Source organism: Crotalus tigris, unplaced genomic scaffold (assembly GCF_016545835.1).
Source record: "Crotalus tigris isolate CLP2741 ecotype Arizona unplaced genomic scaffold, ASM1654583v1 scf7180000019016.1132606, whole genome shotgun sequence".
In the NCBI taxonomy this organism is placed as follows: Eukaryota; Metazoa; Chordata; class Lepidosauria; order Squamata; family Viperidae; genus Crotalus; species Crotalus tigris.
The window spans coordinates 345,172-371,411 of NW_024097330.1; the positions used below are offsets into that span (position 1 = coordinate 345,172).

The following is a 26,240-nucleotide window of genomic DNA, read 5'->3' on the forward strand; positions in this document are numbered from 1 at the left end:
CCAAGTTTGAAAAATACTGATCTAGTGACAGGTTACTGAGCCTAGGCTGCAAAAGCCCAGTAGACATTGCTAGACAGCTGCAGTGACACAGAAATTCTATGTTGTCATTATCTAGCTTTCATATGGATTTCTGAGCTCAGATGCAGTATGATAGTGCAAAGTGGAAATTCAAGATGCAGTTGATGGAGGAATGAGGGTGAGGGTTCGTTCTCTGAGTTTGTGGGTTGGTTTCTGAATGTTTCATTATCAGGTTAGGTAACATCTTCAGCGGAGTTTAGGGAATGTCAGTGTTCTGTTTACAAGGGCTTCAGGCATGGGTGCCTCAAGTGAGGGTCTTGTGATGGGTTGGTTACATCACGTCAGGGTCACTGGGATGTGAACTGCTTGTGCGTGGGGGTTGTATGGGTTGGTTGAGGGTTGGTACTGTCTCTGGTTGGTTGTGCGGTTGATTTGAATTCTGAGAGAATGAACTTCACCCTCATCCTACACCTGAGCTACAGATATTCGCTACTATTGATGGAAGAATGCTGAAGCAGTAACTAGTGGGCCTAGGTCAGATCACGTGATCCCAAATCTCAAGCTTTTGAAGTTTTTCAGGAGTACTGGAGTACAACTACCAGCCAACTTTTAAGGTAGTCAGGATTTCAGGAAAGAGTTCTCCCAACTGTAAAAGAAACACATGGAGGGAGGAATATCGATGCCACAGCGAGTTACACTAAGGAAACACCAGGAATCATTGATGAGAAACGGTAATCTTCCGTGTCCAATTTACGAAACGGAGGCGGAAATGGCAGCTCCAGGGGCTTTAATCGCCACTTCGCCACATGATCTGGCCATCGCGTGACTCCCCAACTCTAAGTTGCAGGAGGAACAAGACGGAAAGCCTGCAAGAGCTTCCTACGAGCGAGCGATAGCGTTTGGCCCTTCGTCCCACTCCGACCCTCTATTCTCCCCCAAATTTGCTATGGCCTCTCCGAGGCTGGAAACCTTCTGTTGCCCCAACCGGGACGTCTCCACGCAGCTTGTGGTGTCTTTCAAGTCAGAGGTCTTTTGCGGGGTTTGCCTTGGCAGCGCCTCTGCTGGGATTCTCTTGAGCGCCCTGCAACTCCTCCCGAAGAAGGATCGGGGCTCCCGAGGAATTTCCAAGGCTTCCTCTTCCACCACCATCCTCCTCCTCATCTCCGCCTGTGACATGCTGGGCTCTCTGGGTAAGAAGGTCACTTCTGGTGAGATGGGCGACTATATACATTTGATAACTAAATCAATCCCACCAAAGAGCAGAGAGAGAGGAAGAGAGACGGAGGGGCTGGGAGAAAGAGTACTCTCTTCCAGCCGCCTAAGGATATTTTAATACAAGACTTAAGGTAGACGGTGATAGAGAAACGAATAAATAAGTAATAAGTAGTTTGACAATGCACATCAATGGTTTGGAATCCAATGGAGCTTCACTAGCATTGCAGCCTAGTTTGTAGGTGATTTTAAGTGGACTTACTCCTAAGTCAGGAAGTGTGAAATTTCAGATGTTTAAGACTGAATCTCTTTTTCTATTCATTAATTCTTGTTCTATTAGCGGTTGGTTTAGTGGAACTAAATACACCACACAATACTTGGAATATGAAATTTTAATAGGAAATATTAAAGCAGGGGGTTAGTCTAGAAGACCTACAAGGTTCCTGCCAACTCTGTTATTCTTAATATGTATTATCCTAGGACAACAGTACCAGTAAATGAGCTCCTCTGACAGATAAAGAAAAACAATAGACAAATAACAGCAACACTGTTTGGTACAGTATGTTGAAATTTATTCCTGGACTTTCTGATATGCAATAAACCATATGTTATTTCAAAGTGAGGTATGGTATGTGATTTGTATTTGTGATTTGTATTGCATTTGCTGTTGCTGTCACTTCATTTTAGTATTATATAAAAAGCCAGCTGCTCTGTTGCCTAATTGGTTAGTCTACTAGTATGTAAGCATTCTTAATCCCCTTTCCACAATACTCAAGACTCATAATTTGATAAATCTGAAGCCAAATAGAAAAGCCTGCAATGACCAGAATTGTGCTTAAACTTGTTCTGAATATACATAGAAATATCTTTGGATATGATGGGAATTGCTTCTTAATCCACATGCAGTTGGACTTTGTATGCACTACAACAAAGTAATTTTTTAAAAGATAAATTACTGTTAGGTAGATGAAATAGTAGTGAATATTAGTTATTTCACAGTTTAATCATACTCTCCAATGAAAAACTGATTAATGTGTTAACTGACTCAGACGGAATGTGAAGGAAATTCAAACAAGTTTATTTAGATATAGATTTTGCTTTTCCAGTATTTGTAATAGTTTGCTAAAAATTCCCTTTAAAAACCCTCTCTTTTTTTTCCCCTTGTCTTATGAAAGGTATTCATGAAAGCAGAATGGGAGGGAGGAAGGGAAAGAGAGCTCTCATTGACCTATTTATTTTCACTGCCACATTTCCTCTGAAGAATTTGACTAAAACTATTCAGTTTTTAATCCCTTACATGTCTCAGTTCATGAATGAAATCTATCCTTTCAGATCTAGGCATTCACATGACCATAGTGATAATTTGAAAGCTGGGTCTGCTGGCAAGCATATGATTTTTCTCAATCCTTCTCCCACAACACAGCCATAGAAGACAATTCCCATTAATCCAGTCAGTGGTTCTTGCAGTAGTATGCAGTCTTACTGTGACAAAGGTCACTGAAAATGCAGATTATTTCATCTTTCTTTCCAGAAATGGCTAGGATTGGCCAGAGAACTGACGAGATTCTTATGTTGCTGATCCTTTCCTTATTAGCCAGGCAGGCAGCTGTGGACCAGAAGATGGAAGGCGGAAGTGTATGCGTGTGAGGGAGTAAAACTATAGTATTTCTAATCCTGATTCATACCAGTTTCTACATTTTCTCTCCCAATACATACACAGAAACAAAGTTGCCAGAGGGATCACCCACCCTTTAACTGTCAGATCAAAACCTTTATCAAAATATCACTTGAGAAGAAAAATACACTCCCATTGTAATAAAAATAGACTTTTAATGAAAGAAAAAAACAAAATCAAAAGAGATGGGTGTCCTCAATCCTGTCTAATCTCACATAAGACAAGGGGGGAGAAAAAATAGATAAAAATAACTTTTTCCAGTCCTTAAGGCCACACCCTGAGTTATATGGAAATAAGCCTTGGAAAGCAGAACAGCAGAACCAAATCCTTATCTATCATCTACCTTTTTCCTTGATAGCTGCTGCTGTTTGTGTTTTAGGAGAAAAGGGGACAGAGAGAAATCACTGAAATAAAAAAAACAAAAATATTTTGAACATATATTTTAGAAAATGTTTTCCTCTTTCAAGGGTTTTTGAAAACAGGAACCAAACATAAAAGGGTTTTAGAATGACTAGCAACATAAATGGAATATAACACTAGTTCTAAAAATGGGTAATTATGCTTGGGAGATTCAACATAATTCAGAATAGAATAGCTTCATGTTATAAAAGGGAAAAACAATTCATCATAGAAAACTGAATGAAGTCTTATTTTCTTTTTAATACTTTTGGAAAGTATAAAACAACATGAATATTAAGGTGGTCAGAGTTGTAGCATTAATATGGATTTATTCTCTTCCTTATAGGTATAATCTTCCGGTCTATTGTCTGGTTAGGGTTCCCAGACTTTGTGGCAAATATATCTTTAGTAAATCAAACTGATATATGGCCTGCTACATTCTGTGTAGGAAGTGCGGTAGGTATAAATGAAATGAATGAAATTGCTGCTAGATTGTATTGATATCTTTCTCCTTTGAAAAGATCAGGATAAAATACTTGGGGAATGTTCTCATTCTTTCTAACCCAGAGGAATATTGCAAAAAAAAAATAATTCAAAGATACAGGGATTCTGTCTGCCTATTTGTACAGGGAAAGAAAGGATTACATTTGATGTGGGGGCACAATAAGTAGATTAATGAAATACCAAGCTTAAAAATGGACCTGATCCACCCTTTGGTTGTAGAGAAAAAAATAACTGGGGTGCTGTATGCAAACTAAACTGGAAATTACCCACAATAATGTTGCAAGTTACATTCCTCCAGGGCATCGGCAGTGACTTGGAATGTTGGTAATTGCTCCATTCGAAGCCTTCCTCAGGTGTTGGTCATGTGATCCCAAACAGAGCTTTATATGGCCTGCTCTGCTTATGCTTCCTAGTGCACAAACATGCATCCCGACTTATGACCGTTGTTGATAAAAAGATTATAAAGCATTCCAGAAGACGTGTTTCTCATGCTTTTATTTCCTATTTTATATTGGTAAAGTGATTCAATGTGTGAGCTTTATAATGGAATGGAATAAGTATGTGACATTTCATGAACTGTTCACTTTTTTTAGTATTGGTTTATGTGCAAAGGCATGCAAGAGCCAAATCCACATATGTCATAACTATAAACAGATAAAAAATGCTACTGAAATCTTCTCCTAATTAATATCCAAAAACTTATTCTGGAGTCCCATAAACATTGCTACAGTATCTGGGGTTGATGGGTGTCATAGGCTCCAACATATCATGAAAAAGGTTGCAGAATGATCTGTGTATTGCTAATTCAAATAGCCAGAAGAACAGGGAATAATCATTATTTTTAGACTTCATATCTGGAAATCATCTTGGGAAAGAGGAAGAAGAGCCACAGGCTAGCCCTAGACAACAGGATGATAAATGGGGTGGAGAAAGTATCCTCGGAAGACTAAAAGTGAGGGATGTGAGAGGTACTTTCAGACTTGCAAGACTCTGTAAATGTATCCTTACAATAATGACAAAATTAATACTCGTGGTTGTGGTTGTCTGGACTGTCTCAAACTAATCGATATGTATCTTTTATAATAAATATGAAAATAATATTAGACTGGTTTGATACAAAACTCTTCTCCAGCCACATTCAGGACTGATCAGTAACTACTTTATTTCCTGAAGTCATACAATTTCTCCCGATACAGCTCTTAAATATTCTGAGTTGAAGTTCTACAGCGTTTCTTAATATGAGTGTAAGGACCCACCTTACTTTACATCTGAAGAAGACAGAACTCTTGGAATATCTCTTCCAACAGGCATCTTTATTAAGAGAAAATGATTGCAGGCATGCTAGACAGGATCTGGGGATTTTGCTCCCATCCTTCAATGTTTTAAGTGTTCCCAAGCAGCCCCCACCCCACAGTTCTTCCGGGTGACAATCACCCATCCTCTCTTTTCCCAGATCCCAGGCGTTGCATTGCCCCCCCCTTTTCCCTCACTGCCGGCAAAAGGGAGACTTCAGAGAGAGAGAACAGATGAAAGGCGATGGCCATATTGTTATGATCAGTCCTCTTGATGAGAATCAACATCCAGTCACTTTGTAGTTTAATGAAGGAAGTTAGAGTCATAAAACCCCCTTGCTTATCCTCCTCCCCTTTCGTAGTATGACAGAATCCAGAGAGAGTAAGAAATGGGTTTTATTCAAAGTAGGTAGCTAGAAATGAAATATAATTGGATTCTGACAATGAGCTTTTAAAAAACTTTTCAGGCAAATCTATAGTGAGCTCATAGGTTATAGGATTTGGTAAATGCACTGTTATATTAGTTCTCAGTTTTTATTTTTTATGCTAGTAATAATAATTTTGTGACTTTTGCAAAAATACATTTTTATATAAATAAAAAACAGGTGATGGTCTAAAGCAGCAAATCATATGCCCATTTATTTAGTAATAATCATTTTGAATGTACTTAACTTCTGCTCTTCATTTAATTTTCTGTTAATGTTTTTAGAGCAGCATTTGCTTTCAATTGAGTTTCTTAAAGCTGAATTGCATTTTTTTTCTTTGAGAAAAAAAGTTTGACTTTCAGTATTGCATGCAACATGATTAAATTATAACTTTCTGTAGGTAAGCTATATAGTAATCTTTGGCAATAAGGACTAAAAAAGATGTAAGACGAAAGTAACTTAAGTAAAAATAAACAATTGAAGGAATTGATATGGAAGTCAAATAGAAATAAAGTTTCAGACCAGTGTAATATGCAGTTCCTATGAGCAAAAATGCTAGACTTGTAAACACTGATTAAGAACTGATAAATGATCTAAACAAAATGTGTGAATTATGTGCATGCCATGGAATTTACAGTAATTTGATTGAAAACTGCATATTCTTATTTCCATCCAACTTTCATGAGAAATATGTGCAACCAAGTTTAATATATTTAATAATTTTGTCGTGAAGTATAGTCACTAGTCCTTAGTAACCAAGATTATGAGAACCACTCTTAGTTTCCTTTAGTTTGACTTCTCAAAGTATGCCATGCTTAAATAGCTTTTTAATATCTTATTGTTCTTTTGGAGTAGAAAAGAGAATAGATTATACATTTGGATTGTGCAGAATTTTGGATTTGATTCTAAAAATCCAAGCACCTGTCTGCATCTCTTTAAAGTAGCTGTGTTTTTTCCTATACTCGTGGCTATTGGTGAGATCAGTGGTAAAATTCTGGAAAATTGCAGGTGTGGTAAAGACCTGTATTTATACATGCTCTGACATGATCTAAAACGTTTATTTTTCAAATTATTTGAATTTGAAGCGCTGAGCAAACTTATTATATATATCTGAATTTAGGAAGAACGTGCTACTCATGGGTAGGTGGAAATTATTTGACCCAATTTTCTTTGGTGTTCTGTTCTATGTAATATACTGAACACAGCTGGACATAACATTTCAGACTTACAAGTAACAATATTTCAATAATCCTGTTCTAAGTCCCTATGATACATGATTTTCTGTTTGTTTCTCAGATGTGGATCCAACTTTTGTACAGTGCTGTCTTTTGGTGGCTGTTTTGCTATGCTGTGGATTTGTACTTGGTAGTTAGAAGATCAGCAGGAGTAAGGTATCACAAATGAACATTATATTTTAAACATGCGGTATCTTCAGGATGACATATTTTCATGGTTAAGTGAACATTTAGATAGCTTTATCTTCATGAATATGGATTAATATTTGCTTAATAATTAATATGAAAGCCAATTTGGTGTAGTGGTTAAGGCATCAAGGTAGATACCAGGCAAATATGAAGTCAAGTCCTATCTTAGGCACAGAGCCAGCTGGGTGACCTTGGATCAATCACCTTCTCTAACCATAGGAAAGAGGCAAAGTCAATATTTCTGAAAAACTTGTCAAGTAAAATACAAGGATTTGTCCAGGTAATGTCTGAGAACTGAGCACAACTGAGTGGGAAAAAATATATTTCCTTGCTATTTAATATTTGCTAACAACGTTTAATTAGGTTTTATTCTGTTTAGGTTTGCTGTAGAGTGTGTATTTTCATATTGATATTTTCTATTATTATATTGTATTGCTTTTAGAGATGTAAACTAAAACTTTTCAAAAGCTTATCTTTGTATTCTTTTTTCACTATCAGTTTAACTTGCCTTGTAATTTATATGAAAGGAATTCATATAATTTTTGAAGTTGACAAAGAAAAATATTCACATTTTATTTTTCTGTACAATATCATTCTAGCACGATTGTGTTGTACCATATGATGACATGGGGCTTGGCAATTTTGCTGTGCATGGAGGGAGTTGCTATGCTCTATTATCCTTCAGTTTCTAGGTAAGTAAGTGATGGGAAGACTTGGAAAAAAATGGAAAAATTGGACAAATCAGAGTGTTCCCCCCCCCCATTTTTTTCCCTTTTTCCCAAAGCTGTTTGGAAAAAAATGAAAAAAATACCTGTTTTTTTTTCAATTTTTGCAGTTTTTTTCCAGGCCTTCCCATCTAATATTACTAATGTTGCCTGAATTTTAAATCATTCCAGTAATTTGTTTAAATTAAAGGACACTGAAGGCTATTGGTTAGGTCCATATTTATTAAAAGGCAAGGAATCTAACATTTGAAAGCTGGCTTCGCTGCCCAGGTATACAATGGAATCCAACCTTATTATGTTGTTCAGTTTTGAGGAGATACTTTTCCAGAGTCAGGAATTTGTAAGTGTCCATAGACAGCATGGGAATTTGCACGGTGGAGAAAAATAAGTATATACATGTCAAAAGTAATTAAAAGACCTGACAATATTTACTTGAATAAGTCTTAGGGTCTAATGAATGTTATAAAGAAGACCTGCAGAGCAAGCTTTTGTCACAATACAGTGCTAATGTGGATATTGACAGGAGCCATTTTTAGTCATTTTTAAATGCATGCAAATGTTTGGACGTTCCTCCCACTACTAGCTTTTGTTATTTAACTGCAAACATCCATTTTTCCAGAGAATTTTAATTTCACAAAGGAACTCTAGTATTAGGAGGCCTGTGGGAGATGGGGAGTTGTTAAAGCAGTGAGAAGTGAAATTTGTATATGGAAGAAGTAACATCCTTTTTGTTTGCTGATTTTTTTTGTTCCCAGTGTTTTCAGATTCTCAAATGAGCCACGTTACCAACAACCTGCTGTATTTGTATAACCAATTAAATCATTAAGAAACATATCACTCTGGAATTACAACTGACTCTATGTCTAATTGCTGTGTAATGAGCAAGGAGGACATGAGAGAAAAGAGGAGGTGAAATAGAGGAAAGGGTATAAGAGAGAACGAGTGATCTCACAAGTTTGGGGTGTTGTCTTGCTCACTTCTTTAGTACAATGCATGCAAAATTATTTCAACCTCCAACTTCTGCTTTTATATTTTACTAGCTCTCTGCCCCGATCACATTTAAAGATATTTTATCTGAATGACTTAAACATCTTTACTTCTCCAAATGCAAGTTATGGAATCAGTTGTTCTTTTCCACATTGAACATTAGAATATGTTCATACTTAGCCTTTTGGGGGTCAATCAGGTTAACATTAATTTCTTGCATTAGGCCGTTTTTCAATCCCTTTTCCTATTTTTCCACAAATTGAATCAATTAAGTGGCCTCCTGAAAGCTTCCAGCTTCATACGATTTCGCAGTATAATCATTCTTTGTTTGAAAAACAGTCAGTTACTGTACTATCACTGTCAGTTAAACAGTATATATTTGTTCACACAAATACAGCCTTCTATTCAGTGTGCTGCCACACTGAAGACACCTATTCAATATATTCCTATAGTCGCATTGTAAGCAAATCATAAGAAATCTTCCTTGATTAAGCAGGAAGCTTTTTCCAACTTGGGAACAAATAAATCGGAATTATAATCATCCGCTCTCCCTATTTTACAGTTGTGAAAATGGATTGGAGCATGCAATTCCTCATTATGTCACCACGTATGTTCCACTGGTGCTTGTTTTGATGGTCAACCCAATTCTTTTCAGTAGAACTGTTGTTGCTGGTAAGATTCCAAATGGCAGTTAGATTTTTAACAGGAAAAAATGAAGATTAACAATTCTACTTACTAGGAAAGTGGGGGGCAGATCCATAGTATATTGCCTTCTGCATTCAAAACATGGCAGGCTTGCTCTGGCTAGGCAGGATCAACTTCTTTATTGAATGAACATACTTCATTTCTGCTTTCTGCTTCTCAGTTGCATCTTTATTGAAGGGAAGGCAAGGAATCTACACAGAGAATGAAAGACGGCTGGGGACAGAGATTAAAAATCGTTTTTTCAAAATTATGATGATCATCATTGTTTGGTAAGATTAAAAAAATTAAAGGAAACTTTTCAAAGGCAGGCAAATACATATGTTAGATTTTTGGCTGAACTATGTGTATTTTCTTGATATGTAAGTGGTCCATTTCAATTTTAATGTAGTATTATTCCTTTGTCTCTTCCTGTTATAACTCAAAACTTTTTTTAATGTTGCCTTTGACAACAGTATTTTATCTCTCATATGTGATGGCTGCAGTGGTTAGAAGGGGCGTTGTCTTACCTGAACGCCTTTTCTCAGCAGGATGATGTAGAGTCCAAATGGATGGGTTCTATGACGGCCTTCCTGCCTGGCAGACTGGGTAAAACTTCGGCCACACCCCTTCCTTTGGGCGTGACCCCAGTTTTGACTTAGGCGAGAAACTTTGTTGGAATTAACATTGCAGCTCTTTATTATATCTTTATTATATCCCTGCCTAGACCTATCCTCTGGGTGGGCTTGGACTCTACATCATCCTGCTGAGAAAAGGCGTTCAGGTAAGACAACGCCCCTTCTCCAGCAGGATGACTGTAGAGTCCAAATGGATGGGACATACCAAAGCCCTCATGTCCCCCTGGGAGGGAAAGTCTAGGCTACTGAACTCTGAGCAGATACGACCTGTTGAAGAACTCTTCTGCCAAAGGCCGCGTCTGCTGCTGCTAGGGAGTCTAAACGGTAATGTCGGATGAAAACCGAAGGTGAGGACCAGGTTGCGGCCTTGCAAATCTCTTCCACTGGAGCTTGCGTTAGCCACGCCGCAGATGTGGCTGCGCTCCGAGTTGAGTGGGCAGTCACCTGAGTGGGTGCTGGCAAATCCTGTGAAACGTAGGTCTGCGCTATGCAGGCTCTGATCCACCTGCCTATGGTGGAAGAAGATACCTTCTTTCCCATAGTTGATGGTTGAAAAGACACAAATAATGCTTCAGTCTTTCGGAAAGCCGAAGTGCGTTTCACGTAGAAACACAGTGCTCTCCGTACGTCTAGCTTGTGCCATCTGTGTTCTAGCCTATGTTTGGGTCTTGGACAGAAATCAGGAAGCGTAAGTTCCTGAGATCTGTGAAAGATGCTATTTACCTTCGGGATGAAGGTTGGGTCTGGTCTAAGAACGACCCTGTCTTTGAAAAAGGTACACAGATCCTTCCTTACTGACAGTGCTGCTAGTTCTGAGATTCTCCTTGCTGAAGTAATTGCCACAAGGAAAGCTACCTTCAGTGATAGGTGATGGAGTGAGCATGTTTCAAGAGGTTCGAAGGGTGCTGATGTCAAGGCTAGAAGGACCTTAGGCAGGTTCCAGGACGGGTACCTGTGTATGACTGGGGGCTTTGTGTTAGATGCCCCTTTTAAAAAGGCATTAATCGCTGGATGTTGTGCTAGGGAAGTTAAGTTGTCGCAGGAGAGTACAGTTGAGAGGGCCGATATCTGTCTGCGGATAGTATTGACTGACAGGCCCTTATTAAGACCCTCCAATAGGTAATCTAGGATATTGGGGATAGATACTGCGGTCGGGTCTAGGTGAAGCGAAGCGCACCACCTACAAAATCCCTTCCATGTAGCGTCGTAAATCCTATTAGTGGACGCTCTTCGTGATGCCTGTATGATTGATATCACCCCTGCAGAATAAGATTGTTTTGTTAAGCTTTGCCGCTCAAATGCCAAGCGGCTAGTTGTAGCCACTGGGGGTCTGGGTGTACGAGCTTGCCCTGACTGAGTTTTACCCTGTCCGGGGGAATCCTCCACGGAGGTGATATCGAAAGGTCCACGAGGTCGGCAAACCACGGGCGCCGTGGCCAGTGAGGGGCAATGCAGACCATTTCTGCGCCCTCCACGATCATCTTGCGTATGGTTGCCGGTATTAGTGGCAGCGGTGGGAAGGCGTACAGGAGTTGCGCCGGCCACCGGCACCTGAGAGCATCCGTTCCCTCCGATCCCGGGGACGGGAATCTGGAGAAGAACCTGGGGAGTTGTGTGTTCTTGTGGTTGGCAAATAGATCTAGGTGCGGTTGTCCGAACCTCCGGAAGATCTCCTCGAAGAGAGCTGGGTCCAGACGCCATTCCGACTGGTCCACCTTGGCTCTGCTCAGGGAGTCTGCCTGGGTGTTTGTCTCCCCTGAGATGTGTTCCGCTCTGATGGAACTCACATTGGCTTCTGCCCACCGAGCCAGAGCCAATGCTTCCTTCATTAGTTCCGCTGATCTCGTTCCTCCCTCCTTGTTTACATGTGCCTTGGCTGCTACGTTGTCTGTTAGTATGAGGACGTGCCTCCTCGTTACTAGGTGTGAGAAATGGCGGAGGGCCAGGTGTATGGCCCGGAGCTCTAGCCAGTTGATGCTGTGTGACAGGTCCTTCTGTCCCCACTGGCCCTGTGCTATCTGTGTTCCCAGGTGGGCTCCCCATCCGAACAGGCTCGCGTCTGTCGTGAGCGTGACCCTGTTCGGTTCCCTGAATATGCTCCCCTTGAGTGTCGTGGGGGATAGCCACCACTTTAGTGATTTCATCACCTGTGCTGGTACCAGCACACTCCTGTTGGAGGTGCTGAGGTTCCTCCTCTGGTAGGGTAGGAGGAACCACTGCAACTCCCTCGAGTGTAGCCTTGCCCATGGGATGATGCCCATGCAAGATATCATCTTCCCCAGGAGCTTCGAGAGTTGTAGCAAGGGCACTCTCCTGATCCTTAGAATTTGGTGGATTAGCTTGGACATGCTGATCAGTCGCTCCTGGGAAAGGAATACCCTGCACTGTGACGTGTCTATCACCGCGCCCAGGTGTTGCAGTCTCCTTGAGGGAATGAGGTGGCTCTTGTTTAGATTGACCGAGAATCCGTGCCCCTGTAGGGTTCGGATTGTGGTCTTGAGATCTGCCCTTGCTTGTTCCCGAGATCTGGACTGGATCAAGATGTCGTCCAGATAAAACTGGACGCGAACCGGGATCAACCTGAGATGGGCCGCTAGTACAGCTAAGATCTTTGTGAATACCCTTGGTGCTGACGACAGTCCGAAGGGTAATGCCCTGTATTGGTAATGTCGCCCCGCGTAGGTAAATCTGAGGAATTTCCGGTAGCTGGGGTGGATGGGGATGTGTAGGTACGCCTCTGTGAGGTCTATTGAGGATAGTAGATCGTCTTCCCTGACGCTGGCTAGTATGGACTTTAGGGAGTGCATCTTGAACCTCCTGTACTTTATGAAATAGTTCAGGCCCTTCAGGTCCAAGATTGCTCTCCACCCTCCTGATGTCTTTGGGATAACGAAGAGGATAGAGTAAAATCCTCTTCCTTCCTCTTCCTTTGGTACCTTCTCTATGGCTTGAATTGACAGGAGGTGAGCTATGGCCGAAGTTATCAGCCTTGTCTTGTGTACTCTTCTGGAGATGGGACATCTGATGAACCGGTTTGGAGGGGGAGAACAGAAGTCTAAGGTCAGGCCATGCCTGATCGTTTCCAGGACCCAGGCGTCGGTAGTGGTCTGTTCCCAGACCTCGGTGAAATTTCCTAACCGACCCCCGATGGGTGTATCCTGTTTGGCGTCACTTGGTACGCTTAAAGGATCTGCCTCCCGCTCCTCTATATGGGCGTCTGGACTGGAACTGGCCCCTGGCTCCCGGGCTTTGGCGATCCTGGGTTCGATCCTATCTCGGGTAGAAGGATCGTGAGCCTCTGGGCCAGTCCCAGGATTGCCCTGATCGAAAGGGCTGCCTCCATTCCCAGGGGCTTCCTGGGCGGGAGCCCTGCCTCCGGAAGTCCTGACTGCCTCTCCTGTCTAACTTCTTTGATGGATGTACTAGGATTTTTTTCTTGTCTCTGCCTTCGCTGACATGTGGATCCAGAATGGAACCAAATAGGGCCTCTCCACTGTATTTGGACGTCGAGAGACGCCATTTGGACCTCAGGTCTGTCTTCCAGTTTTTGAGCCACAGTAGCCTACGCGAGGCCACTGTGGCCGCAATGGATCTTGCCGCATACTTTGTTGCGTACAGTGAAGCGTCAGACATGAACTGAGAGGCCGCGAGGAGTTTGGCCAATGTCTGGTGTACTCTGACCTGGTCTGGAGGCACCGTGCCCTGCAGTTCCCTCAGCCACATGATGCAGGCCCTCGCGAAGAATGATGATGAGGTGGCTGCTCTGGCCGCCCAGGCTGCAGCCATGTGGGAACGCCGGAAGGAGTGTTCAAATTTCTTCTCCTCAGGTTTCAAGACCTCCGCCATGTCTCCTGGAATCGCGGAGGTAGAGAATAATGAGATCAAGGGGTTATCTACAGTGGGAACCTCTAACATGTTAGAGAAGGAGGGAGATAGGTTGAAAAGCTTCCTCTCCGCGCTGTTAGGTGCCGGTGGGCTTGCAAGTGAGGACCATTGTTCCTCCAGCGTGGTCATGAAGACCTCCGCACATGGAATGTACTTGTCCTGTGGGACCTTTTTGGCAAATAGAGGGTTGGCCTCCTTGCTTGTCGATGGCCTCTCATCCTGTACTGATGTTAGGCTGACTGTGGAAACTGCCTTTATCAGGAGTGATTTTAGGAGCGCTGGGTTAAAGAGGCCAGAGCTCGTCTCCTGCTCAGGTGCGGTTTCCTCGTCCTCCGATAGGGGCATGTCTGACATGTCAAGATCTACTGAGTCACCCTCTCCTAGTTGAGAGGAAGATTCAGAGATGTTGGTAGGGGGTGGCCTAGCTCGTCCCTTACGGGGTGTGTGAAAGGCCACTTGCCCTTTGGAAGCTATGAATTGGGAGAATGCATCCTGCATGAATGCCTGAAATTGTGCCGACCATATGTTCTCCTGCGCTTTGTCGCTGGGGTGAGGCGCTGGAGTGTGGTCGGGTGAGGGAGAAGAAGCTGGTGAGGAGGGATTGGAGGAATCTAACTGTTCAGTTTCCCCAGGAGGAGACCAAGTTTTGAGCACTTCCTCGGCAGTAGGTTCTGTGCTGGGTGCCGCCACTGGGACAGGGGAAACCAAATTTGTCCCATTGGCATTGGTTCTCTGTGCCCTGCTAATTTGTCTTTCTAAAGCCAAATGTCTCCTCAAAGCCTCTCGCTCAGCCGTTTTAGACTGTCCCTTCTGAGTAAGGTGCTTTGTTTTAGCTTTCTTCTTCCCCCCCACCTCTGATTCAGAGGATCTGCGTTTTCGCTGCTGCTGTGGGGGGGACAATTGAGGGACCTGTGTGACTGAATACGAGACATTGTCTGCCATTGTGCCAGACACCCCGAGTAGGAAATGCCTGGGATGGGGGAATAAGGTACGCAGATCAGAGGCAGATGCTTGGGACTGTGCCCTCCTCTGCCTATACAAACAATGGCCGGACAGACAGGATTCTTTGGACAGAAGATCCTGCCAGGCAGTGACTAAAGGCCACTATAGGAACAGTTAGGGAAGAATATTCCTCCTCACCTCCTCACCTAGTCCAGACAATTATATCTCTCTCTCTCTCCCCCAGTCTTTGGCTGTGGCAACAGACCATGATAGGAAAACGATTCTTTTGCTTTCCCTCTTCCTTCCTCTGTCTCAATTTCCCTGGGCAACCTCAGATCCTTGCAAGGGAACAAAACCCTTTGTTTGCCGGAAAATGGAGTCCGGGTGATGGCCCCGCCCCCCAAGGGGAAACGGCGGGAAGATCAATTTCCAAAATGGCGAATGGGGAAGAAGCCACGCCTCCCAATGGAAGCCCGGGAATCCACGAGGTTCAAAAACAATGGCGGATCCTGATTTTTGCAATCAGGAAGACTCCTCTAGTCATGAGGGGGCTGCGCCTTTCCTCTGGATAGAGGGAAATTCAGCGCCGGCTTTGCTCTTGCCGCGTTGCCTATCGCGCCGCTCAGCTGATCGCAGCCGAGCGGCGACCTGGTTTGCCACTTCCCGCGCGGCTCAGCTGTTCCGCGCCGAGGGGTGCTCAGCTCCCTCGGCCAGGCTGCTCAGCTGTTGGGAGGGCCCGGAGGGCTGCGCGCAACCCGGTGAGATCCCCCGCGCCCAACAGCTGCTCGGCGGGCCGGAAGAAAGGGTGAGCGATCCGGCCCGTTCCGAGCCTCCCCAGCTAGCCCCACTCACGAGTCCGCCGATCCTGGCTGCCTCTCTCAGTTCTAATCGCTGCCAGGAAGTTTCTCTTGCAAAGGGAAGAAGAGGGGATTCCTTTTTTCTTTCTTTTTTTTTTTTTTTTTTTTGAGTTTAAATTCGTTTGGTTCTGAGAGCTGCCTCTCGCACTTGTACCAGGCTTCGAGACTGAGTCAAAACTGGGGTCACGCCCAAAGGAAGGGGTGTGGCCGAAGTTTTACCCAGTCTGCCAGGCAGGAAGGCCGTCATAGAACCCATCCATTTGGACTCTACAGTCATCCTGCTGGAGAATGCAGTATTGCATTCAGCTCACTGCCAGGAGTTTGATTCTCACTGGCTCAAGGTTGACTCAGCTTTCCATCTTTCTGAGGTCGGTAAAAGGAGGAACCAGATTGTTGGGAGCAATATGCTGACTCTGTAAACTGCTTAGAGAGTACTATAAAGTGGTATATAGGTCTATATAGCTTGATATGAATACTAAATATTCATATCAAGCTATAATACTAGACTAAGGTCTATACAGCTTGATATGAATACTAAAAAATAAAAAATCCATTTTATAACTAAAGTTATAATAGTACTCTAATTAAAACACATTATTTAATAATTTGTATGTGCTTCTTTCTCTTTGAAGGAATTCTAACAAAATAATTATGTGTACTCATACTAATATTTATTATACCTGAAAGGAAAACAAGTAATGTTGATAGAAAGTTGTTTTAATTTTGCTTTGAAAATAACAAATAATTATAAAGCTTTCTGTCTTGTTTTTATCCATAACTTTTACATTCATAAAAGCTGGTCATCAAATATCATAAATGAGGGTCTTCTGTTCTACCTTGAAATGCAGCCAGATATCAATGGAAGCTCCTTGAAAAATATCAGAACTGCTGCACTTATCACATGGATTATAATGGTATGAGTTTTTCTAGTTGGTTACAGGGAAACTGCCAGGATATTTAAGGCCTCCTCCTGTACATATGGAAATTTTAAGCAAATTTACTGGGTTCACAGTGAAAGGTTTTTATTATGCTTAAGGTTGACATTAGTAATATTGATATTAGTAGTGATACTTTGTGATCATTTAATATATATATATATATATATATAGGTCTTTGGTTGTTCGGGTTTTCTCCCGCGTAAAATTGGAAGTGTCTTGGCAACGTTTCGACGAAGTCACATTCGTCATCTTCAGGCTGGTGTTTTTAGCTTCTTGCTTTGAGCAGCTTCTTGCTTTGAGCAGCTTCTTGCTGCTCAAAGCAAGAAGCTAAAAACACCAGCCTGAAGATGACGAATGTGACTTCGTCGAAACGTTGCCAAGACACTTCCAATTTTACGCGGGAGAAAACCCGAACAACCAAAGACCTATATACAAATACCCGCGAAAACCTCAGAAAACATATATATATATATATATATATATATATATATATATATATATATGGTGTGTATGTGTGTGTGTATGTATGTATATATATATGTGTGTGTGTGTGTGTGTGTGTATATATATATATATATATATATATATATATATATATATATATATATATATATATATATAATACGAATAAAATACGAACACCAGGAAAATATAAATATAAAAATATACTTTACTAAAAGCTGCCAAGCTTTCGTTTGGGAACTCCAAACATCATCAGGGCTAAGGAGCCAGTAAACAGTGATGACTTAAATGGGTTTGGCTGACATTTGCACACGGCTCCTGGACCGCGTCATCGGTCCCGGCCGGTTAATTTGTGTTCCAGATGTTTCTTTATTACTCTCCTTGCGCTTCCTTCTATCGTTCTTCCGGATCATTCCTCCCACCACTCCATTACTAACATTCATCTCCTCCAAAACCCCTTTATCCTTATTTCCTTCCATAGTATTGACCCTCATCTCTTTTTTCTTTTCATTTTCCACCCTGGGGGCATCCATTTCTCCTCTGTCAGTATTACAACCCTCTCTGGGATCACAGACGCCACCCCCCCTGTTTTTCTCAATCCCTGCTCCACACCCTCTCTTCTCGCCCCTCCACTATCATGAATAACCTTCATACGGGCGTTACACGTTTGGGCGTCTATGCGCTCCTCCCCCGTCCTGGCATTCTCCGTGTTGACAGTTTTCCACCGTTCCATTTGTTTGCTGCGTGATCGGGTGCTTACTCCACCTCTCACTCCATCATCCCCCCTCCTCCCTATCACACGCTCTTCCCCGTTACTACTAGGAGCGGCATTCAGGCAGACACCAGGTTTCCGGATCTCTACATTCTGAATCCCCGCGTTCTCACTCTCCTCTCTTGTGCTCATTTTTGGGCCGATTTTGAAGTGTTCGTCCCAGTGGGGGCTGGATCGTTGGTGGGGGTACTCCTTGTCTGCGGAAGGTCCAGGCAGAACACCGTCTCCCTCCCTTTCACCGTGTGCTTGGGCGATCGTGCCATTTTTTCGTTCTTCTCCCCCCTTTTTTTCTTTTCCCAATCTCCGTCGACGTTCTCCACAGCGTCGGGCTGTAAACTCCTCATGCTGGATCTTCTACACTCTCCACAGTTGTTATCGAGTTCCAGGGGTAGGGGTCCATCATGGTGATATTGGGGAAGGGGTAGGTCTTCCATCGGTGAATGATTACATGTGTTTAACAGCGGTGGCCTCCCCAGATGTTCATTATAATGGTATTGGTGTTGATCGGGCGAAACGGGGGTGCCCCTGGTATGTCGGGGGTTAGCCAAAGTTCCATCTTTCTGTTCAGGGTGGAGGTCAAGTATCCCGTCACATTTACAGCCATACAAGCGTTAGTCAGACCGCTTATAATGATTGGCATGGTGTTTAAAATCCCATTTCCTCAATGCTTGTTGCGCTGGGTGTAAAACAATGTGACGATTGACTGCGTCTTTGTTGGAATACCATGCCTCTTTCAGTAGCCAGCCTCCCTTAGTGGCATCCTCAGACATAACATGAACATTCACAAAGTCAAATTAGTGGCCATGTTTTTTATTATTATTATTAAAAGTTTTACAAATTACAATATAAATCCACCCATCACCTCCCCCTCTCCCCCACTTCCCAGAGCTGATTACAGGGTAACAAATAAACAAACATACTCTAGCTAACATAAACCAACTAAACTATCAATCAAAACCATAATACACTTTAACTCCTTCTCAAAACAAATATTAACAAATTAAGACAAAAATCATAATACCATTAATACTATTAATAATTATCTAAAATCTAATTCAAAAGCAAGATAATACTTTTCAGTTTCATACTTCTTCTGAATATAATCAACCCATCTTCTCCAAACCATAATATATCTTTCTTGTGAATGATCCTTCAAATAGACAGAGATTTTCGCCATTTCTGCTAAATTAGACACTTTAAATATCCATTCTTCCAAAATAGGCAATAAGTTTTTCTTCCAATATTGCCCCACCAATAATCTTGCAGCAGTTATGAAGTTCAACATCAAATTAGTTTCTTTAAAATCCAAATTTACAATAATACCCAACAAAAATAATTGCGGAGTAAGCTTTATCTTTTTCCTAAAAATCTTTTGAATATTCCACCAAATCTTAATCCAAAAAGCTTTAATATCTTTGCAAGTCCACCAAATATGAAAATAAGTTGCATCTAAATTTCCACATCTCCAGCATTTGGGCTGTAATTTCGGATACATGTGGGACAACTTTTGGGGATCCAAATGCCATCTATAAAACATTTTATAAAAATTTTCTCTTAAATTTTGTGCTTGAGTAAATTTTACATTTCTAACCCAAATTGTCTCCCATGTATCCAATAAAATTGGCTCTTGGATATTTTGCGCCCATTTAATCATACAATCTTTAACTAACTCCGTTTCAGAGTCCAATTCTATTAAAGCATTATAAATTCTTTTTATATGAAATTGACTTTGATCTTTAATCTGTTTTACCAAGTTCACATCCTCTAAAATAATACCAACCTTTTTATCTATATTCCACCTCAATAACAATTGATTATAATGAAACCAAGAATATACAATATTTTCTTGCTTCAACTCAGTTAAAGGCTTTAATTGCCAATGCTGCCCAACCAAACTAAGTAATTCCTTATAAGAAATCTTATCCAAATTTACTCCCCTAGATACTCCCTCTATCACGTGTCCTGGAACCCCCCAAATTGGGATTTTATAATTTAACCTATAGTAATACTTTTTCCAGACATGCAGCAAGGCACTTCTCAAAATATGGGTTTTAAAAATCTGATCCACTTTTTTATCATAAATTAAATATGCGTGCCATCCATACAATAAATCCCATCCCTCAAGAGATAGGATATTCTTATTTGTTAAGTTGAGCCAATCACTAATCAAGGTTAAAGCCACTGCATCATAATACAATTTTAAATTCGGTGCCTTTAATCCTCCTCTTTCCCGTGTATCCTGCATAATTTTAAATTTAACTCTCGGCTTTTTCCCTGCCCAAATAAATTTATTAATCCCCTTCTGCCATTCTTCCAAATTGGCATCTTTTTTCAAAATAGGTATCATCTGAAATAAAAAAAGAAACTTTGGAAGTATATTCATTTTAATTGCCGAAATTCTCCCCAACAAAGATAATTGTAATTTTTTCCAATCATTTAAATCCTTTTGCACTTTTACCCACAATATCTCATAATTATTTTTATACAATTTAACATTAGAGGACGTTAAATAAATTCTTAAATATTTGACCTTTCTCACTATTTCAAAACCTGTTAATTTAACTATAATATCCTTTTCCTTCATAGACATATTTTTCGATAATATTTTAGTCTTATTATTATTTACCTTAAACCCAGAAACCTTCCCATACTGACGTAAAATTTCAACCAAATCCCTAACTGAATCTGTCGGTTGAGATAATGTCACAGCCAAGTCATAGGCAAAAGCTCTCAACCTATAATCATTCTTATTTATTTTTATTCCCTTTATTCTAGGTGACTCCCGAATTTTAATAAGTAAAATCTCCATGGTTAAAACAAATAACAATGGGGATAAAGGACATCCCTGTCTTGTACCCTTTTCAATTTTAAATGCTTCTGTTAAACCCCCATTAACTATAATTTGTGCCGATTGTTGTTGATATATTGCCTTAAGGGCAAATAAAAATTTATCCCCAAAATTCATTTCCTCTACTACTCTGAGTAAAAATTGCCAATTTAATTGATCAAAGGCTTTTTCAGCATCTAAAAAAATCAAAGCTGCAGGGATTTGATTGTTCTTGTCCAAATACTCAATTAGATTAACAATTTGTCTAATATTATATTTCATATATCTTCCAGATATAAATCCAGATTGATCACTATGAACCAGTTGCTTCAAAACTCGCATTAATCTATTTGCCAATATTTTTGAGAAAATTTTATAATCTGTATTCAAAAGAGATATAGGCCTATAATTTTGGGGCTGGGTCAAATCTTGATCCTCCTTCGGAATCAATGATATGAAAGCCCTTCTCCACAATGGAGTACCTCTGCTCCCAACAGAATATTATTAAAAAGTTCCTTTAATGGTTCTATCATTTCTTCAGATAACATTTTATAATAAATTGCTGTTAATCCATCTGTACCTGGAGCCTTACCAACTTTCAATTGTTTAATTGCCCAAATAATCTCATCAGAGGAACCATCATTACAAAAAATGTGTGTCTCTTTACCATATATTAATAACGTCTCGGAAGCAACAGCCAGATTGCTGGCCCCCCATGGAATAGAAGTGGCTCACAGACCCAATCAGACATTATGGTCCAAAGTCATGCGCCCCAAGGACCCACTTCTTGCCATGGATAGATCAGCAGTAGTTTACAAAATCAATTGCAAGAACTGCGATGGCAATTATGTGGGTGAAACAGCTAAGCGTTTAAGATCTCGCCTGCATGAACATCAGTTAGCTATAAGAAGGGGCGAGCAGCATTCTCAATTGTGGATGCATATGGCACAACATGGCCACCAATTTGACTTTGTGAATGTTCGTGTTATGTCTGAGGATGCCACTAAGGGAGGCCGGCTACTGAAAGAGGCGTGGTATTCCAACAAAGACGCAGTCAATCGTCACATTGATTTACACCCAGCGCAACAAGCATTGAGGAAATGGGATTTTAAACACCATGCCAATCATTATAAGCGGTCTGACCAACACTTGTATGGCTGTAAACGTGACGGGATACTTGACCTCCACCCTGAACAGAGAGATGGAACTTTGGCTAACCCCCGACATACCAGAGGCACCCCCGTTTCGCCCGATCAACACCAATACCATTATAATGAACATCTGGGGAGGCCACCACTGTTAAACACATGTAATCATCCACCGATGGAGGACCTATCCCTTCCCCAATATCACCACGATGGACCCCCACCCCTGGAACTCGATAACAACTATGGAGAGTGTAGAAGATCCAGCATGAGGAGTTTACAGCCCGACTCTGTGGAGAATGTCGACGGAGATTGGGAAAAGAAAAAAGGGGGGGAGGAGAAGAATGAAAGAATGGCACGATCGCCCAGGCACACAGTGAAAGGGAGGGAGACGGTGGTCTGCCTGGACCTTCCGCAGACAAGGAGTACTCCACCAATGATCCAGGGATTGAGAAAAACGTGGGGGGGGCGTCTGTGATCCCAGAGAGGGTTGTAATACCGACAGAGGAGAAATGGAGGCCCCCAGGATGGAAAATGAAAAGAAAAAGGGGATGAGGGTCAATACTATGGAAGGAAATAAGGATAAAGGGGTTGTGGAGGAGATGAATGTTAGTAATGGAGTGGTGGGAGGAATGATCCGGAAGAACGATAGAAGGAAGCGCAAGGAGAGTAATAAAGAAACATCTGGAACACAAATTAACCGGCCGGGACCGATGACGCGGTCCAGGAGCCGTGTGCAAATGTCAGCCAAACCCATTTAAGTCATCATTGTTTACTGGCTCCTTAGCCCTGATGATGTTTGGAGTTCCCAAACGAAAGCTTGGCAGCTTTTAGTAAAGTATATTTTTATATTTATATTCTCCTGGTGTTCGTATTTTATTCGTACCATAGACATGCCCAGGAGTCGTATTTTTATGCAATTCTTCCAGCATATGTGTGTGTGTGTGTGTGTGTGTGTGTGAAAGCAGCTTTGTAGGTGCTTTATATTGGGAAATTAGTTATGTAAAAGCAAATGTTTCATGCTTTAGATACAGGTGATTGCTTACATGAAAAGAGCATGGTAAGGGGAGGGGGAAAAGGAGTTATGGATGGAGCCTGGGTTGCTGTGTATGAGTCATTATCTAGGAATTATTTTTGTGCCATTTGATGCCTGGTACCAAGACCTGATCTTTTTGTTCCGGAAAGGTATAAAAGGTGGAAGACATCTTTCCTGGTTGTTACCTTCATCTCTCTACCAGCCACGAAGAGAGATGAGGTCACCCAACTCTATTTTGATCAAAATAAAAGTTGTTTGCTTCCTGAAACCTTGGCTCAGGAATTTCTTTGGCTCTTTTAAGTTCCTGAGTAATGCTGGGACAATTGTGAGGCTAAGTGGAAAACCTTACAACAGTTTATATACAACTGTGGTTTGATTAACAGTAACTTATTTAATAATCTGTGATTGTTGAGTTTGTATAATAGTGTTAAGCCAATCTGTGGTTTTGGATGTCATATGAGTCCAGCCATGCATATATGTTAAAAGTTTGTTGAGGTGACTAAGAGGAAAACACATTATAAGATATTTTAAAATAGTTTGTATATACAACTTGTATATAAAAATATATGTATCCAGTGGTGCCTAGAAATTTGTGAACCGTTTTGAATTTTCAGTATTTCTACATAAATATAACCTAAACCATGACCTGTTCTCCACACAACTAGATAAAGAGAACTTAGTTAAACAAATGAGTCAAAAACATTATACTTGTTCATCTATTGAGTAAAATGATCCAAAGCCACATATCTGTGTGCATCTGTGAGATTCAAATATGTGAACAACCAGTTCTCTGTGTGGATACCGCTTCCGGAAGTCCATTCTGGGCCTGGTCAAAGTGGTGCAAATGGGCTGAATCCCACCACTGTGTGTGTGGCAAAAGTATGTCTTTTATCTAGTTTTAGGATTTGTGTGGGGAAGAGATCATGTTTCAGGTCATTTTCAAAAGGGTTCACAGACTTTTAAGCATCACTGTAGTTGTATTGAAGTATTTATATCAGTTGAATCATATCGAATTTGGTTCCTAAGAACGTCTTTGCCAGTTTTTCCTTTTTTTCTTTTATATTGTAGCGACTATACATCAAACATTTGTTCTTCTTATCCTCTGCCTCCTGCTATTGTTATCTTGCCTCTCCTATGTGCTTTTGATGTCATTCATTTCCTGTGGACTATCTTGGTTCTCTCCCCTTTTTGGGGAGAGAGCTTGGCTCTCTCCCCTTTTTTGTCTGTTTTTTTAGCTGGAATTTTCTTGTGTCATTCATAGCTATTTTTCTTCTCTTCTTAGCAGGGATTTGACTTTGCTAAAAATCTCATTCCTACCCCAATGTTGTTTTACTTGTTCTGCCTTCATATTAGCCAGTAACTATAAAAATGGTCTTCTTGGGCATGACCAAAAGGTCTTGGGACTTCTGGGGAAGCAATGGTGGACTGAAGATGATTCCACTTTCAACAGAGCCAATGGTGGAATAAGGAGCTAGCAAATGGATTGGCACCTCAAAATTCCATTCCAAGGTGGTGGTCACAGAAGCATGGTTACATTATGGGAAGAGAAGTTGCTATTAAACTAAGTTATCTTAAACTAAGACAAAACAATAGGAGAAGAGGGAAAGAGGGAAAGATAAGTCAGAAAAAAAGACTAGAGGAGAAAAGAAAAAGAAAGATCTGCAGAGCAGAAAACTGTGGGGCGTAGAGGAAAGCCAACTGAGAGCAGTGGAATGACCAGCAGAGAGGAGAAACAGGAGAGCCAATGAGATTGTGGAGAAGGGAGGAGAGCCAGCCAGGAAGAGAAGAGGAGAGCTTACTGTGAACTATCCAGGCAGCCCTGTTTGCTGAAGGAAGCAGAACACTGGCACGATGGAGCAGCAAACGGGAGCTACGTGGCTGTGGAGCTATTAGTGGGGGTGATGAAACACTGCAGTATAGTAGACCAGGACCTACAGCCGGTAGCAGACCAGATGCTACAGACACCAGTAGACCAGGGCCTACAACCAGCAGCAGACCAGGTGCTATGGATGCTGGTAGACCAGGGCCTACAGCTGGCAGCAGGCCAGGTGCTACAAAAATCGGTAGACCAGGGCCTACAGACGGCAGCAGACCAGGTACTACATACACCAGAAGACCTGAGCCTACAGACAGCAGCAGACCAGGTGCTATGGACAGCGGTAGACCAGGGCCTACAGACAGCAGCAGACCAGGTGCTACCGGGATTTGACCAGGAGGCCTGCAGGTGGAAACGAGGCAGCACAACAGAAGCGGCAGAACAGCAGAGGACCCAACTGACAGCTCGAGAGAACCTGGCTGAATGCTGAAGACAGAGCAATGACTGGAGACAGAGTGGTGGAGCGGTGATGGAGGCAGTTGGTAGCAAGGCCCAGCAGAGAAAACCTGGCTATTAAACCTGCCCAGCAGAGAAAAACCAACTAGCAATCCTGCCCAGCTCAGAAAGACTGGCTATTAGACCAGCTCAGCACAGAAAAACTAGCTGAACATAGAAGAGACCTCAAAGGAGCAACGGCTGGAGGCAACTGGGGGCAATTAGAAAAATTGGCTGAGCACAGGAATGCAGTCAAAAAAGCAAGGCAGAGAGGAAAGAGATAAATAAGGAGCAAATTAAGAAAAGAAAGGATAGGGATGAATTTTTAGGCAGAGAACAGAAAGCAAAAAGTAAATCCCTTGTTGAAGAGAAAGCAGCCCTTTCCTTCGTTAAATAGCCGTATCCTAACATTAACTTTTAACTTCAATATAAACTGCAATTTTTTTCCCATTAAAACCAAAGGGCATACTGCCTCATACTTTTATCTATACCTAAATAACAAGGCAAAAAACAAGCACAAACAGGCAGAAAAAAGGATAGAAAAAAGCAGGCATACAGTCAGGTCCAGAAATATTGGGACATCGACACAATTTGAACATCTTTGGCTCTATACACCACCACAATGGAGTTGGAATGAAACAAACACAATGTGGTTTAACTGCAGACTGTCAGCTTTAATTTGAGGGTATGTACATCCAACTTAGTGGTCCCTTAACAAGTGGGAGGCACATATGCAAACTGCTATAAGTCCTACCCCGTTCACCTGAGTTGGATGTACATACCCTCAAATTAAAGCTGACAGTCTGCAGTTAAACCACATTGTATTTGTTTCATTCCAACTCCATTGTGGTGGTGTATAGAGCCAAAGATGTTTGAATTGTGTCGATGTCCCAATATTTCTGGACCTGACTGTAATTACCTAGAACAGAGAAGCTAGAAACAAGGCTAACAGCAAAGCATACCCACCAACCAAAAAGAGGGATTTTCAAACAACAAACTCATGGAACAGGCAACTGATACTATTGCGGTATGCAATACATGTTCCATGCATGTGCTTATGCCCAAAGAACACCCAAACTATACAT

At 41.6% G+C, this 26,240-nt stretch overlaps 1 protein-coding gene across 1 annotated transcript in view; it reads left to right on the forward strand.

Moving 5' to 3' along the window:
* The first annotated feature begins 276 nt into the window (after nucleotides 1-276).
* GPR143 (G protein-coupled receptor 143) overlaps nucleotides 277-26,240 on the forward strand; it is a 34,284-nt gene continuing 8,320 nt past the window's right edge. The window contains exons 1-7 of the mRNA XM_039358414.1: nucleotides 277-1,208; nucleotides 3,651-3,760; nucleotides 6,822-6,916; nucleotides 7,549-7,641; nucleotides 9,224-9,333; nucleotides 9,527-9,635; nucleotides 16,461-16,578. Of these exons, the coding sequence (XP_039214348.1) occupies nucleotides 965-1,208; nucleotides 3,651-3,760; nucleotides 6,822-6,916; nucleotides 7,549-7,641; nucleotides 9,224-9,333; nucleotides 9,527-9,635; nucleotides 16,461-16,578 (879 nt within the window). The 5' untranslated portion in view covers nucleotides 277-964. The remainder of the gene's footprint in view (nucleotides 1,209-3,650; nucleotides 3,761-6,821; nucleotides 6,917-7,548; nucleotides 7,642-9,223; nucleotides 9,334-9,526; nucleotides 9,636-16,460; nucleotides 16,579-26,240) is intronic.